At 33.5% G+C, this 18,372-nt stretch overlaps 1 protein-coding gene across 1 annotated transcript in view; it reads left to right on the top strand.

Moving 5' to 3' along the window:
* The window catches only part of COL5A2 (collagen type V alpha 2 chain), a 143,975-nt gene that overhangs the window by 58,253 nt on the left and 67,350 nt on the right, over nt 1-18,372 (top strand). Inside the window, exons 2-4 of the mRNA XM_067741232.1 lie at nt 8,830-9,054; nt 13,497-13,510; nt 17,836-17,868. Coding sequence (XP_067597333.1) covers nt 8,830-9,054; nt 13,497-13,510; nt 17,836-17,868 — 272 coding nt within the window. The remainder of the gene's footprint in view (nt 1-8,829; nt 9,055-13,496; nt 13,511-17,835; nt 17,869-18,372) is intronic.

Below are 18,372 nucleotides of genomic sequence, written 5' to 3' on the forward strand. Positions count from 1 at the left end.
ACACAATACAACAATTTTTGACTTCCTAAAATTTCAAGGCAGCATAATCCAGAATTCTGTATCTAAATTGGAGGAATGGTATTTTAATTTGGCTTTGCTGAATTTCCAAATGGCTGTAGAATTGGACCTGGAAAAATGCATTTATAGCTCATCACAGTGTTGCCAGACTTAGTCATCGGTGGCAACTGATTCCTCCCGTGTTGCTGTGTGCCACTGTCCCGGGTTTCTGCACTGTCAGGCAGCTCCAAGCACCGAAGAGCCACATCCCTGCTCCCCTCTAAGACACCCACCTATGTAGGCATCAGGAGGTTTAGAAACAAGAGTGCTGTTGTTTTACCCTCAGACAAGAGAATAGATGCCAAAGAGATGAAAACAGGAAGTAATGAGTGAGAGGAAGTGCCTGTGCTCCTTCAGATCCATCCCAGCTAGTTGGTAGAAAGAAAGTGTTCGTTGCTTGTTACCAGCAATGAACCAGGAGTGATAATATTATACCGCCTGGAAGTGAATTTTTGGAAGAAATCATTTTGGATATTAGTTTTAGCACTTAAAAAAAAAAACTAAAAAATTGTTAAAGAAAGGAAAGACATTACAGAACCCTTTTGACTTCTCTGACCTCTAGCCTCGGTGAAGTGCCTCTCTTAAATATTCCCACAACTTGGGTTTGCCTCTAGTTTTATACTTAAAGAACTGTGTCCTTCTAGTCTATTGCTGGAATGGTTCCCTAACTGTTCTGTGAGCTTCTTGAGGATGGGGAGGAATTCGTAACTTGACCTTTGCTTGGCAAAGTAACAGATGGATAATAAATATTTGTTAAGTAAATAAACTATATTATCAAAATGCATACGTTATGTTACTTTGATGTTTGTTTCAAGAGTAAGCGCATTTACTTTATAATTTGAAACTATTCTTAATGCCGAAGCTATTGGAAGACTAAAACATCCAAGGAAGCCTGAAAAACGCACAGTGGAGCAGCTGCACCATGGGGGCTGCTGGGATGGTGTGAATTGTGGCTTTCCGCTCTCTCACTGCATTCAGACTATCCTAGGGTTCAAAGTCCATTTTCTTACCAAAGAGGACATTGAAGGACAGTCAGTATGTGACCAATCTACTCTTCAATTAATGCCTTTTGGAATTCTGCATTCCTTTCACTCCTAGCTTATTTGCAGCCTGCTTTTATAAACATAACTTCTTTTTTTTTCCCAAATGATTGAAGATTGTTTTTGTTTGGGATTCTAGAAAGCCCTCAGGTTGATGTTCCTGAGAATTTAGTTTTAGTTAATTAAAATAAATAGCATTAGGCAAAAACCTCTCAAAACACAGAGGAAGATTTCCAGGATAAGAACCAATAATTCAAAAGGGGCTGGGACTCATGTAGGTTAATGAGAAAATAGAATTAAGTTTATAAAAATTTCAACGTGTATGCAGATTTTCCAAAATGAATTCTTGAAATATACATGTGTACAAACTTATTTTTTTCTCCTATAAGAAAGTTGCATTACCTTTTGCAACTTCTGTATATTTTGATTGTTTTTGGCAAGGAAGCTGGACTCCAAATGTCTCATTCCACCACCTAAACTGTGTTCTTGTACTAGACAAGTATTCACTAAAACTTTCTGGATAAATAAATACTGGTTAAATGGATTAAATAATGCCTCCATTCCTTTTTCCAGATTGACTAATTTATTTGGATTAACTTTCAGCAGCAATTTAAGGCAACTTTATTTGTCATCTCCTAGTATATTTCATCCCACCCAAAAGTGAAGGCTCATAGTTCATCTTTTCCTATACATTAATGAGTAGAGAAACTGAGGCACATATCCTTTACTAAAGTAAACAACCTAGTTAATGTCTTCTTGTTCAACCTAAATCTTACCCTCTACAGCTTAGCAAATGTTCTACATTCTTCTCTGATCTCAACACCAGATAACCCAATGTGTTAGCACAAAAAAAATGTTCCATAGCTATCTGGGATTGAACAAATAATGAAAAGTCTTTTGAAAACTCTAAATCTTCTTTCTTAAAACATGTTTTAAGAAAGAAATGTTTTAAGAAAATAATGTGTGTTCCTTTCCTTTATAGATATCTTCTTTTCCTCTACATAAGGGTGTTTTAATTTGATCTCCATTCATTTACTTATTAAGGGTAATAACTTCTCAGAAGCACTGAGAAGTTATTACCCTTAATAACTTTACAGTTATTCTAAATAACTGTATTTACAGTTATTTACTTTAAATACAGGTCAAAATCGTGGCTTTTGGCTTTACAGGTCAAAATCTTGGATTCCATTTTTTGTATTTTTCTTGTCCAAACATAGGATAATGAAATATCCCTAGTTTAGTTCTGTAAATATTCTCTTATAATATAACAATAACTCTTTTTAGTTACATAATAACTCTATAATTACAAAACAACTCCACCATCTAAAGCTGCTAACACAAACAACTAATATTCAATTCAATTAACAAATTAATTCAACAAATTTTTAATGAGCATCTACTATGATCCTGACTACTATTCTAGAATATCAGGATATATCAATGGACAAGCCAGAACAAGTTGTATCTGTCCTTATAAAGCTATAAATCTATCATGAAGAGACACAAAATAGACACAAATACAATAATATAGTAGGTTCAAAAGTGCTAAATACCACATTAAAAGAAAAAAAAGCAGGAATTGGTAGATGGAGGGTGACAATTTTTTGTAAGGCGGTCAGAGTAGGCTTCAGGGAGAAGGTGACATTTGAGCTAAGACTTGAAGGAGATGAAGGAAATCTGAAATGTGGGTACTACATGTTGCTCGGAATTTGTTACTTAATTTATCTCCAGACTACATAAAAGTCATGATGCTACCCATTTGAAGAGAGAAATAGCTAGGCAGATTTTTGGTTCTCTTCTTTATTTCAAGCAATGTCATTGCTGGAGAGAGATTAAGCAGACAGACTTCATTCAAAACAGTTCGAAACCTTTCATGCATTTAGGCAGGCATTTCATACATTTGGCATAGCACAAATTGTACTTAATTATTCATTTAGGATCAATATTTGAGCATAGAACTAGGGTTTGCTATAGATATTACTACTAAAATTTCTAGTGTTTTCAATATAAGGCAGGCTCAATTCTCTGTGTGGTGTTTTTACAGCTAGTCAATAGTTTGAGCCTTCGGTTGGAGAAAAAAAACTATGTCAAATGCATTAGCAGACTGAAAGTTGGTTTTCCAGACAAAACTGTAGATGAGCATTGCATGTGCACTGTGTGTAATTTTAGTTTCACATTTTGGCCACAATCATTTGGATTTCCCAATGATACATGGAAAGAAACTTAAGTAATACCTAATATAAAAGATTTTCCTTTTTATTTTTTCCATTTTAAGTAAAGGAAAAACAGCAGTTTTACTAGTTAACTGGAAAGCCTTTGCATATGAGATTGAGAAACATTTCATGACTGTATTGAAGAAACTAACTACCTTTGTACAGTTTGTCTAATCTCATTATTTGTATGTTTCACTGACATACTATGTATACATTGTCTTCTTTTTACTTTCTCAGATTTCAAGATAAGCTTTCAAAATTAATTGTTATTATATTGCTTTAGAATATTAAATATGATTGTCCTAGTGGAACAGAAATTTAACTCAGCTCAAATAATCATCAAATGGCTACTTTTGTTCAATTGGTACAAAAAAATAGAGAAGGGCACAAAAAAAGTACTAGTTTGAGTAACCATCCTAAAAAGGGATTTAAATTCAGAGGGCTCATTGGAAAGTGAAAGTGTGTAAGTGGATTGAAGAAACAAAAGATGCAAAGCTTCACAGGCCTGCTCCATACTCACCCACCCTCTCTCTCACAGACCTTGAGGCTGCAGTGGAAAAATTTTGTCAAAGTATGTAACAGATCCCCCTCAGCTATCCCTGGTGGCTTCATACGTATCTTATTTTTTAAATGTTGGGGATCAGATAAGGAAAAAGAAATGATCAATGTGGAATTGTTGGCATTGAGTCAGAAGGCTCTAAAGGAAGAGCTGAATGCCCTTCATCATCTCTCCGTTGTGTGGATAAACAGTGCCTGAGCGCAGAAGGAAGGGAGGGATTTCCTTGGAACATTCTCTGGAACTGAGTCCAGCAGCTGGGGCTGTGCTGTGCATTGGTAAAGGCAGCATCTGTGCTCTGGTCCAGAGGGACCAGTGGAGCTGCTCTGCTGCTGCTTCTCTTGTCCCATAAAGCGTTCTCTGCCCACTTCATGAGGACACCAGCTGACTGTGCCGTGATTCTAACCCTTCAAAAACTTTTACAATTAGAGAAACTTTAAATTATGTTAACCCAGACCTTCATAACCAGCAAAGGGACCTAGACCAACTGGGCCAGGAAGGCTGAAGGGCTGCTATAGCTTTTTGAAAATTTTTTCAAAATGTGAGCGGCTATGACGGACACAGTTTTCTTCCTTTCTGGCCACACAGAAGTCTAGATGTCAGGGGCATACTTAACAAGAACAATCAAGTGACCCATTTCCCTATCATTCAAAATAGGGGTCCTCAGTGCACATCCTCTTTGGGAAGTTTAGGGAAGGAGGAATGAGAGCTTCATGTGCTATCTTTTTAATAAGCACGTTGATGAACTAGTCCTTTCTTCCTTCATTCACTCACTCATTCACCCACACAGCAAATATGTTTATCAAAGACTAATTATATGACATTGGATGTGAAGGTTACTGAGATGAACACATGTCTGGCTCCCAAGGAGCTCACAGTCCAGTGAGAGAAAATGGTCTGAACAAACACTTGTTTGAATAAGAGATTTAAAATTTCTGTGATATGCGAGCACATTATTTCTACAAGGAAGATCTTTAGTTAATGTCTACAGAATGTCCAGCATGGGCTTAGGAGCGTTTATTTCATATCTTTTTCAAAATTTTTAGGTAGACCCCAATAATTTAATATTAAAAATAGAATCACATCTCTCTTGGACAGTCAAAGGTTTCAATAAGGCCATTTCTATACAGACTTTTTTGCACAAGTATAATTATATGAAGGAATGTAGCCCTAGGGTGTGGGCCATAGTTGTCAAGCAGCAGCAGTTCTGATGTCTGAGTTTCTAATTATCTATTATAATAAGATGGTGGATTTGTTCTGCCATCTAGTGATTAAGAACTGAATTCTTACAAATAAATTTAAAAGCACCTAATCTTTGTGAGAAGACAAATCTCTGAGGATATATGAGAAACACAGGACATTGAGTTACTCTCAAACAAAACATGGTCAGATAAAATACATCTCTTTTCTCTAAGAGATTAGTGCCAAGATGTTTGTGGTAATGACTTTGCAATGGATTGGTTTAATTTGTTGGAACATTTGATAAGGGTGAAAGAATCATGTAGCTTGGAAGATAAAATTTTTGGAAGTTACAACACCATGGAAGATTACAAAATAATGGCAATACAATCAGATATCTATAGGCTTCCTCAATTTTAGGAAAATTAAAGAAACATACATAGAAAAAATACAAGTTTCAAAGTATTTTGATTTTGGAATTCTTTTTCAGATTTTATAAGAAATAATTTTTAAACTTCTGGACCTTCAATTAAGGTTAATGTCAGCTTGCATTATTTTATGATTTCTATAGAGGAATCAGGAGGGTGGTATTGACCCTCTCAGAATGTCATATGAGAATTCTTACTTAGTTATTTTTTAATAATATTGTCATTCATAAAATAATTATGTCATGACTACTTTACTGTAAATTGGCTGCAATTTTGCTTCCTATTTTACTTTTCTTTTTCATTTAAATAAACATCTTTGTAGAAAACAGAAGGGGCAACCTAATCATAAGGTACACAACTACCACGTACAAACTTGAGAACTGCAAGACACCCTGTATTTTCTACCCAGTGTTTCTTTGTACATGTCTTTCATTCAGACACGAAAAATCAGAGTTCACTGAGTTTTTGTGCCCTCTGTGATGTGCATGGATTCTGTGCCGGGGAAGAGAGGGGAGGTTTTAGCAGCGAATGTGGTTTTTCATCTCCTTGCCATTTAAAAGCACTCCAACTAACTTTCCACATCATATTAAATTTAATTATAAATTCTCAGGGAGAAAAGGACCAGTGATGACTCAGAGTATAAAACTAACTTTTAACACTGTCATTTAAAGCAAGTAATATAGTGCCCGTTGGATTGAGGTCATGCTGTCTTAAACTTTCAGGAAGAAACTGACCTTCTGTGAGTTAACACAGACTGAGAGAATGTGTCTTTTTATTCCAACCATGAATGAGCCACAGAGAACAGGATAACTCACCCCTGAAGAGTCTCTCACATATTTTAATGATGTTTAATCAACAACATCATTGTATGTCATCTCGTTTTTTGTTTTTCACATTCACTACTTCCCCATATATAATTGTTTCATCAGTGAAATTGAGATCTACTTCACAATGATAGTATATATTTTTGAGAACGGAATAAATATACTTCCAATATTTTGCACATGCAGTCCTAGGCACATACCCACTTAACCCTCAGTAGATACGTGTGAACACTTTTACCTCCCAGGGTGGGGGAAGGGAGAAGCAAGCTAACAGAACTTGTGGTGTATCTCATTTTCAGTCAATGGTATTCAGTGCTTGTGATTGGATATTTCTTTCTCAATCAAAAAATTTAATGAACAAAGTTATTCTTTTTTTACTTAATGGAGTAGTTCGATGGACTATGGGTGTAAGTCCATTTCTATATAGGTTGTGTTTTGTGAAAACATTCACCATGGAACTACATTGTTTCAAAGTGATTTTTCTTCTAAAAGTAACACTGCTTATTTGATGTACAAATTTCTTATGTTTTCCAAAATAGTTCTGCATGAAAGCATATTAAAGCAGGATACTTATTTTCTCCTTAGTTTAAAATGCCTATAGTAACGCTGGATAGACAGAGCCAATATTGTTTTATTGAGTAGCTATATATTATGTGATAAATATCTTTTGATGAAAATGAAACAGATTAGAAACTTCGTGCTCTTCTTATGAATAACACAGAAGCCAGGATGTGGTGTCATGCTCTGAAAACAATTTTCCATTTACCAAATATGTGATGAAAGACTAAATATGTGAGGCAAAGTATTCCATAGAGCAGTGAGAAGAATGCTATCCAAGAAAAACTTTCTGAAGTTAAGAAGATGGATATTTGGACTAATGTCTTTAAACTGAAATCATTTTCATCCGTAGTTCTATATTAGCATTTGACTATATTTATTGTGATAAATATATAAATATAACTAAATATATTTCAAAAACTAATTGTAAATGCATTTTTAAATTTTTAGTTTTATTTTTGTAAAGTGCAAAGTTAGTGCTGGTGCCGTTAAATTAGTGAACCATAATTTAGATTCATTCATTCATTCATATCCACCCATTGAACAAGTATTTGTTGGATGTTGGCTCTATGCAAGGTATGATGTCAAGGTTTAGAAATACCGTGACGAACAAGACACACTAGTTCTTACCTTCATAAAATTTACTGTCTAGTGGTGGAAATAAGAACATAAACAAGGAAAAAAAATGAATACTAATTGTGATAAATCTTATGAAGGCAGTGATTTTTGCCTAGCCATTCCATTTTAGTAAATATTTAATTACCTTGCATATAATACAAAATGAATGAATCACTGGATGGATGGGTGAATGGGTTCTTTAAGGAGTTCTGTGAAGCATTTCAATTCGGTGAAGGAAGTCTACTTTTATAGGGTAGTCAGAGAAGAATTGTGGGGGGCAGGTGACAATTAAGCAAACCATGATAGTGAGCTATCAGAGTCTGAGTTGAGGGATGGAAAGGTAGTGCTAGGCAAAGGGGTCAAGTTGTACAAGGACTGGGAGGGAGGGCCTTTGGGCTTGAAAAAGGAGCTTTGAATTGAAGTAGTTGGAAAGCTCCTGAAGGAATTAAGCAAGGATTATATGATCCACATTATGTTTTAAAATACTATAGTTTTGTTTCTTAAGAATCACAAAGTTAAAGATGTAATATATGTGTTTATTTTATAGTAAATGTATAAGAGAACTACGATGTGTATAACTGTGTGTATGTTTTCCAAATCTGCATTAAATTTTTATCTAGATATAAGAAAAGTATTTGGCAGATATTAGGTTATAGCTTACCATACTGTTTTGGTTGTGACTTTCCTTAATTAATTTTTTTTCCTTAATTAATTTTGATGCAAAGATAATGAATGCATTACCTGTATAAGCTTTGCATTTCCACTACAGTTTAGGAAGCACCTTTAGTTTCGGATGTTTAGTGGAAATCTATTCCATGAAATGGGTCACCATTATTCTTTTTTACCTTAACGTTTAAAATGAATTTAAGTTTTTCCTCATGGTATGAGAATATATATTGTCTTCTGTTGTTGTGGGATTTACTAATGGAAAATTTCTGGTCAGTTTAAAGTCACATAGGGTTCACCAGACACTGAAATTTTGTATTCTCTTTGGAACTGTTCTTTTCCTGCTTTTCAAATGGTTTATTTTGATCCTTCTGACATGATCTTACCACGTTTGGTTATTTGTATCTTCAAAAATGACTTTGGGAAGCCTCTCTGACTTAGTATACTTAACTTTGGATCACTTTTCCCCCCATCATGCTAGAATATAAGTATCATAATAATTTAATTGTGAATTACATGCTTTGTCTTTAAATACTAATGAAGTAAGTTCATCTGTGTTTTGCCTCCTTAGGAAGTTATTGCTTAGCCCAGAGTTTTTTAGAACCCACAAGATGACTCACCTTCTTAAATATTTCCCAGATTTCAAAATTTCAGAAGATTACTAACCTCCTTTTTTTCTTCTTATTTTAGAAGGATATGGTGAAGAAATAGCCTGCACTCAGAATGGTCAGATGTACTTAAACAGGGACATTTGGAAACCTGCCCCTTGCCAGATCTGTGTCTGTGACAATGGCGCCATTCTTTGTGACAAGATACAGTGCCAGGATGTGCTTGAATGTGCTGACCCCGTAACTCCCCCTGGGGAGTGCTGTCCTGTCTGTCCACATACAACTGGAAGTAGCAATACCAATTTTGGTAAGAATACTTAGGGCCAACTCAGAACTGGTCCAATGATTCATCTTTATAGTAACAGTGTTTTTTGCTCTCAGAACTCAGCAACCCAAGAAAACAATCAAGCCACTATTCAGTGGTCTTTGGGGTTAATAATTTCTCTCACTCACTTTATCTAACAGTAATGAAAATAAAGTTATTTCTTGTCTTCTTAAAAACCAGGGAATTTTTTTGGCTGCATTTTAAGTGGTTATGTCTAATTTGAGAATTCCTTGTAGTACTTAAGATGGTCATTTGTTACCCTATCCATGCTGGGCGCCTCCAAGATATTTGTTGCTTTTCTGTGAAGTCCATTAATATCTAAGAGGAGATCTAGAAACACATTTCTCTTCCCTGGTGCCAGCTTTGACCTTGGTAATGGAATAATAATTTCTAATGTAATTTATTGCCACAGCACCCTCTATTACAGTGGCTCAGAAATGCAGAATGCTTTTAATGTTGGCTAAGAAAGACAAGAATGAAATGGATTTCCTTGAGAAAACAATGATATAAATTACTGGTTTTTAAAACTTCTTTTTTGGAGGAAAGTGTCTGTGTTTAACATAGCCTGTGTATTTGAGTAACATGTTAGAAAAACTTCCATATAAGAGAAACAAGTTCATATTTATGTGTTTTAGTGAACCAGGTAAGATTAATATTAAACTTTTAGGTTATTTGTTTTAGCAGTCATGAATGGAGACTTGCATGCATCCTTGTCAAGACAGTGCCAAGGCTTTATTTTTTCCCCAAAATTTCACTGCAAATAACAACAAATATGATGAAGTATTCAAAAGTATTTTCATGGAAACATTACACAGTAATTTACCAATTATCCTCTTGGGTATCTTTCAACAGTGACAATCTGCCTGGAATAAATACCCAAACTTAATTTCTAGCCAGGTAATACGGAAGATATAATGGGAAGAATTAAAAACAAGACACCAAAGGGCTACCTGAAGTAGATACAATCTGCACAGAATCCCCAGGAGTAAAGCAAAATTAAACCTGTGGGAATAAGCAAGTAGTATGTTGGGACAATGGTGGCAAATATCAAAAAACAGAGCAAAATACACAACTTCCTACAAATAGGTGGTTTACGGAAGCCCAATTTATTCCAAGATGAATAATGAAAAAAAAAAGAGATGACAACAGCATTGATACAAAGATACTATAAGGAAAAATGTAGGACAGTTTAACGAAATTTATGAGATAAAGAACACACTAGTAAATATACTATCACAGAACAGATAAAAATTCTGACCAACCATTTAACCATAAACTAAATAAAACTTAATGAAGTAATTGAAAGAAAGAACGTCATAAATTAGAAATACAAAAAGAAGAAATAATGAGTAAATAAGTAGAAGGATAACCAAATCATCATAGGGAAATGAAGATGAAATAGGAAGGTGCACAAGGAGAATTGATACTGCAGAAAATACAATAAGGGATGTAGAAAATAGAAATGAGAAAAGTAAAAATAAAAAATAGGGAAAAGGATTTGAAAGAAAATAATATAGAAGATATGTAAAGGATAGCCCTAAAGAAGAATCCCAAAGAAAAAATAAATGCAATAGAGCAGAACAAATAATGACATAATCCAATAAAACTTTTCTGGAGTAAAATTAAACTTTCATTTTTGATATTGAGAAAGGAAACCAAGTGGCTAAAAAAATTGACCCAGAAGAGTCAGCATAGAGACATATCTTAGTAAAGTTATTAAACTTTAAAGAAAAAGAGTCTTTTGGAAAATCAGTGAAAAAGAATGGATAAATTCTAAAATGAAAAACTATTCAGATTAGTCACAGGTTTCTCCATAGTAATAATATTCAATACCAGAAGAAAGTGGAACAATATCTACATGTTTCTCAAGGAAAACAATATGTGGAACCAAAGTTTAAAGATAAATCCATTCTCTCCTTCAAGTATAAAAGTTATGGAAAAAACAGTAAAACACACAGGAACTCTGGGAATCTTTCCATAAATTTCTTAGGGAAACTAACTATGGGACAAACCCAAGACAACCAAGAGTTAATTGGTGAAATTGTCAAAGAACTGGCATGAGCATTGATATATTTAACTCTAGAAGGAGACTAAAACAAAAGTGCAGTTTAGGGTGACGATGGGAATGTAAATGTTACTGAATCTGACAATATAGAAATAATACAACTAATAATAAATAATGAGAGAAGACAAAAAGGGGCAAAGTAGAGTTGAGTTTGCTAATTCCTCACCTTTAAGAGGCAGAAGTCAAAGAATATCATTCAAAGCTGACAAATCATATAGAAGAAGTATAGTAGCACATTTAACACCACAGAGATAAATACTAGGGCATTTTCTGTCTTAAATTGCGTGCTGGAAGAAAGTGTGGGGGTCAGAGAACAAATAGGAAGCACTGTAATTTTTATCACTGCTCATTTTAATAGAGCTAACAGAAACTGTCTAAATAAAGATATGAGTAATATAAAAGAATAATGTTAAATAGTAGAGCCAATATATGAATCTTCTCAAACATCAGAAAGACTAACATACCAAACAATACAAATGTTCTTGAAAACATTATGAAACATTTTTTTAAAATATAATGAAAAATCTACAGCTATATTCTTAAAAAATTGAAAAAGAAAGAATAAAATTATGTGCATTTAGCATCCATCTCAAAAAATTAGAAAAAGAACAACAAAATAAGCTGAAAATAAGCAGAAGAAATTCATAAGGAAAAAATGAGTTGAAAAGTGAGAAAACTGAAACACAGTAGAAATATGTAAATTCAAAAGACAGTACTACAGGAAATCAACAAAATAAATTAACCATAAAATAAGAAATGGTAATGGGGAAATGACCAAATGAAAACAGAGAACATAAAAGAATAATAAAAGGTTTCTCTGCACAACTTTATGCTGATAAATTTGAAAACCTATATGAAATGGATACCTTTCTAGGAAAATATAATTTGCTAAAACTAGCCCTGGTAAAAGGAGAAAAAGTGAGCACACAGATTTCCCTAGAAGAAATAGAAAAATTTGTAAAGCAGATAGACCTACAAAATGTAGCAGATGATTTCACAATTGTGCTAAACCATTACAAAACAGATTATTTTAATGCTGTTTAAGCTCTTCTAGAACATGCAAAGAGAAGGCATACTTCTAATGACTTGTTATGAATGAAGTACATCCTTGATAGCCAAATGTGGCAAAATTGCACAAAAAAGAAAACTATAATCATATAAATTTACTTAATATTTTTAAATTTATTAAAAAACATAAATAAAATATTAAATCTGTTAGCACATTAAAAGGATAATTAGCCATGAAAAAGTAGAGATTATTCCTTAAGTAAAAGAATAATTCAATATTAGGAAAGCTATTAATAAAAATAATTAATTAAAAATAATTATCTTAGCAGATCTATTAAAAAAAAATCACATGCTTTTCTCCATAATTGAAGACATTTGGCAAAGGCAAATAAATATTCTTGATATAGATACTTAGTAACTTAGTAATAAATGGCATTTCATTAACATAAAATATTTACATCTCAGCTTAGAAGCTTTATTATATTTAATAATAGAAGCATTACCTTTAATGCTAAGGGCCAACTCAGAATTGGTCCAATGATTCATCTTTATAGTAACAGTGTTTTGTTACAATTGTGTACTTACAAAACCTGAGGGAATAGAGTAAAAAAATACTACAAAACAATTTAGTAAAATAGTGCAGTATAAAATTAACAAATTAATAGATATACTATATACAATTACCTCATAGAATAAATAATAGGAATAAAACTGTCTTATTTATAATAGCAATATATAGGATAAAGTGGCTAAGGATAAACTTCATACAAAATTTGCAAGACCTATCTGAAGAAAACTTTAAAACACTACTAACTCAAATGATGACTTTAATAAATGTAATGTTCTATTATGTTCTTGGTTAGGAAGACTAATAATAGAAAAATTAATAATAGTGACCTCCTGTGAGAAGTGAAATGTGGGAATTAGAGGAAAGGGGACAAGAAGACTTTTCACTGTATAATTGTATACCTTTATTAATATATTTTGGGTTTGTTTTTTTTAACCATGTGAATGAATAGCCTACTCAAAAAAGTATAAAAAACAGAGCATACTGATTGAAGATAATTAGTTATAATTTTAATGGTCAATGTTATAATTTAATGAATTTTAAATACTATATAAAGGATGTTAAGAATAATCACATAACGTCAGAATTTTCCAAAGGGATGTATTATTTTGCCTCCTACGAACATATTGATCCAAAACAACTTTTGAATTATATCTACTGGTGACAGGGAAAGCTGTTTAAGTTAAATTCTGACTCTAAAAATAATTATTGAAATAAATATTTAGGAGATTCTCAGTAACTATATCTGAATAAAATAACATATTTATTCTTTTCTTTTTATAGGTAGAGGAAGAAAGGTAAGTTTTACTTTGCATAGTTTCATTTTTGTAAATTTTTAAAATTCTAACGCTATCCACATAGGACTGTGCTTTGAAGTGTTTGAAAACCTTTTGTAAAGTATAAAGTACCACACAAATATAAATATATGAGCACAGTTTAACTACTTTGATTATAGATTATAGATGCCTCTGGTTTATTCACTTTGTTAATTTTTGTTTATAGATGTTTCTTCCAGAAGATTGTGAATCCCTTAGGAATTGAGACTGTGTCGTATTAACCTTTGTATTACTTGCATTTATCACAGCACTTAGTATATACCTTATATATATTAAATGTCTAATTCATGTCTAATTAATTTATTTATTAAGGTCTAATTAATATATTAAATGTCTAATGAATGTCTAACAGAAGGAAATAAGGAGGGAAGGAAGGAAGAGAAGGGAGGGTATTAGTTCTACTTCAGTGGAATCGTGGTCTCTTGCCCATTGATTGGGAAGTAAAGATTCATTTAAAAGAATTAATTGAACGTTTTGCCAAACACACATTACCTTCCTTTCTCTCCCCTTCTTCACATTCAAGGAGCCTAAAATCTAATCCGAGAGACAGCCTTACACTCAAGAGGACAATATTGGGGTATAGCCGTGGTTTAGCCACTTGTCATCTGGACATGGGTAATCCCAGTCAGTGAAGAGAGTTCCATTCCCTTGGAAGTGCTCTCCGTTTTCTGGTTATGTTGAAAACTATGGAATTTGCTCTGGTCTTATCCAGATGCGCTGGGCACAGGAATCAAGAATGGAAATGAGCAGTCATTCCAATTTTCATGGCAGATTTTAGACAGCAAATTTAAATTCTTTGCCTCTGCATGCAGTGGAACTTTGGTAAAGTGATAATCAGATAATGCAATGCAATACCTTCATGGTAAATGAAGGTGATGCTGTCTATCAAGAGGGGGTCCTTGTCACCTTTACATTTTTTGGTTCAGAGGGCAGCACCATAAATTTGTCTTATTTGACATAAATATCAGTGAAGCTATTTACATTTGAATATATGTTAAAGGAGAAGGACTACAGATTCCAGCTCACATTTAATTTACATCTGAAAGCTATAAAAATATGAAACATAAAGGTTTGAGTAGAGGCCTCAAACAAATTAAACAGATAGGTGAATAGGTAGGTAGATAGATAAACAATCTGTAAAATAAAAAAAGAATGACGGTGAGAACTGCCCTGATGTAATCAATTTGATTTGGTTAGTAATCACCCAATTTGCTGAGGGACAACTGTCAGGCTATGTCATTTAGTTTACTGCCTTTTCCCAAAGGTGGAATGGGACAGCTGGACACACTCAAAACAGCTGTTAATTTAGCATGCTTTAGTTATGTGCTACTGTCTTCATAACCCTGTTATTTATTATCAAGCGTCATCAGAAATATGAGAGCAGAGTAATATTATATAAATACATTTTGTGCTTGGTTTCTATAAAATTGATTTTTATTTATAATTCATTCATTCATGTTAACCCCCAAATAATTACTGAGCCCTTGTTAAAATCCTGTGGGAGGCAAATAATACAGATGACATGATGCTGGGAAAAATGCTGTGACTGCTTCCATGGTAACGGCATGCTATAAAAGTGATGAGGCATGTCCACAGAGCATTAAGTGATGAATAACAGATGAGAAGTAAAATAAACTGTAATTCTCATCTGAATCTGAGTACTTGAATTTTATGTTTCCCAGGGGTATGGAAATCAAATTTAGTAAAATTATCATTCCACATAAATTGATTTATTCAAAGCCCATATTAACAAAAGCAACAAATATTTACATATATGGCTTATTTCCAAAATAAGAAAAATCATAGAATCATGAGCTAAATTTGTTATCAGAACCTGATAAGAGAACATTTAATCCCGTATCAAGTATTGTGGAACAATAGGAGGCTCATTTTTCTAATTTTGCCTGAAATAATTTCTCCTCCCTTCTTACTTGTTTTTCTAGACTTGTTCCTAAAAGGAACATTTTCTTCAGTATCATTCTCATAAACTCCTTTATTTATTGGACACAGATTTGCATACCATCTCTGAACAATTAAAATGCTCTTGATATTTCAAAGAAAGCTCTTTTAGCTCTTAAAAGGTTAGCTTTTAGCTCTTAAAAGCTCTTTTAGCTCTTAATTTGTATTACTTTCATGTTAAAAGTGGAAAGACCTAGTCTAGAAGTTAGTGCAGAGATAAGCCTGTTCTACTTTGCCTCCCATATGTGTTGATCCCCTATTCCTCTAGTCTTTTTGTAGGTGTGCTTCAGTCTACCTTGAAGCATCCTCCTGCCTCTGTAGAGCCATTTCCAATACTTTTTTTTTTTTAAACATCATTATTGGAGTATAATTGCTTTACAATGGCGTGTTAGTTTCTGCTTTATAACAAAGTGAGTCAGCTATACATATACATATATCCCCATATTACCTCCCTCTTGTGTCTCCCTCCCACCCTCCGTATCCCACCCCTCTAAGTGGTCACAAAGCACTGAGCTGATCTCCCTGTGCTATGTGGCTGCTTCCCACTAGCTATCTATTTTACATTTTGTAGTGTAGATATTAGTCCATGCCACTCTCTCACTTCGTCCCAGCTTACCCTTCCCCCTCCCTGTGTCCTCAAGTCCATTCTCTACGTCTGCATCATTATTCCTGTTCTGCCCCTAGGTTCTTCATAACCTTTTTTTTTTTTTTTTTAGATTCCATATATATGTATTAGCATACAGTACTTGTTTTTCTCTTTCTGACTTACTTCATTCTCTATGACGGACTCTAGGTCCATCCACCTCATTACAAATAACTCAATTTCGTTTCTTTTTATGGCTGAGTAATATTCCATTGTATATATGTGCCACATCTTCCTTATCCATTTATCTGTTGATGGACACTTAGGTTGCTTCCATGTCCTGGCTATTGTAAATAGAGCTGCAAAGCATTTGCAATACTTCTGAATTCTCAGTTTATTCCTGACTTCATGAGTATTAGCTGCCTCAGCATTAGAATCAGCAAGTACAATCAGGGTACTGTTCTGTCATTGAGTCCATCATTAAGACTGTCAAGATTGTAAAATAATGTTTTAAATGAAGACAACATCTAAGAGTAAAATACTGAGGCATTGATTAGGTAAACCAACTCAGGTACATGATGGAAAACTAAGATTACCAGAATGTTAACAGTGATTATCTCCTGGGCATGAGTATGATATTTAGTTTATCTCTCTGTTTCCTCTATTTAACAATTCCCTACTATGAACTCATGTTCTTTATATAATCAGATATAAGAACAGTATATGTAAAAGGAGAAATTTAATAAAAGAGAATTCATTATCGTTGCATTTTCTATAGTTTGGGTATAAGCCTCAATGCATTCATTCTCTGTAATTGCCTAGGAAAAAACATTTTTCATAGTGTATTAATGAAAATTAATATATTAATTAATTTATTGAGAACTTCTGTGTGTCCAGCTGAGAATATAAAGTAGACATAATCACGACCTTGGGGAGACCAAAATCTGTTGGAAGACAAATTCTGAAATAAATAATGCAAGCAAGTACGTGATACAGTAGAGGTATATAAAGATTCAATTCATCCAATATTATTTAAACTATATACTTGACATCATGCTATAAGAATGCAGTTTTTGATAATCTAAAGTTCTAAGAATCAAAAGAAATTCCATCTATATCTGTTGTGTTAGCTACATCTATTATAAGAGCAAATTAAACTTCCTGACTTTATTTAAGTTCTGATAGTTTCTTGTGTTATTTTTTACTTTCCTGTTCAGTTAATGTTTTTTCTAGATTTTCCACAGATATTGAGAATTACCTGACTAATATTATTATGTCCTTTCTTTTCTTTCCTTTTTTTTTTCTTAAAAGACAGCCATACATCTCTTGTTATTTCTCATATTCTTCCATGAGTTAAAAAAAAAGGGATGGCAGGTTTTTCAGGAATGGCATCTGATAGGTTACTAAAAGCTAGGTGGCATGTAATATGAGTGTGAAAATTCAAATATGTCCACATTTCTGGATTTTCTCTTTGGGTTTGTTTACTGTAAAAACTGAAGGGAAACAACTTTACACATTTCACACATTGGATTAATTTTCTTTTCATGTCTTTGAGATTAGTGTTTTTTCATGAATAATGTCTGACTAAATATTTTAAAGATTGATTGTTAACTTTTTTCTCAATTTATTTTTTTACCTTTCTTACGCAGAAATTTCCAGTGTTTATGTGGAATATTCTAATATGACATGTTAATGCTCAGCAAGCCACATATTTTGCTAATTGAACTTTTATTTTGTTTCATAGGGACAAAAAGGAGAACCAGGATTAGTGCCTGTTGTAAGTATATATGTATATACTGCTTTCATGTACCATTGATAAACTTAGTTATAGCCTTGTTGTATTGATATATTATTGCTTATATACATACTTTCAAAAACAGGGAATTTATTTTATAACCAAGTTTTTAGTATAAAAGAAGCAAACCAAAATAGATCAATTCTTTTTTTTTTTTTTTTTTAATTTATTTATGGCTGTGTTGGGTCTTCGTTTCTGTGCAAGGGCTTTCTCTACTTGTGGCAAGCGGGGGCCACTCTTCATCACGGTGCGCGGGCCTCTCACTATGGCGGCCTCTCTTGTTGTGGAGCACAAGCTCCAGACGCGCAAGCTCAGTAATTGTGGCTCACGGGCCCAGTTGGGATCGTCCCAGACCAGGGCATGTGGGATCGTCCCAGACCAGGGCTCAAACCCGTGTCTGCTGCATTGGCAGGCAGATTCTCAACCACTGTGCCACCAGGGAAGCCCCTAGATCAATTCTTTAATACAATATTTCATATTTATTTT

Source organism: Pseudorca crassidens, chromosome 6 (assembly GCF_039906515.1).
Source record: "Pseudorca crassidens isolate mPseCra1 chromosome 6, mPseCra1.hap1, whole genome shotgun sequence".
Classification (NCBI taxonomy): Eukaryota; Metazoa; Chordata; class Mammalia; order Artiodactyla; family Delphinidae; genus Pseudorca; species Pseudorca crassidens.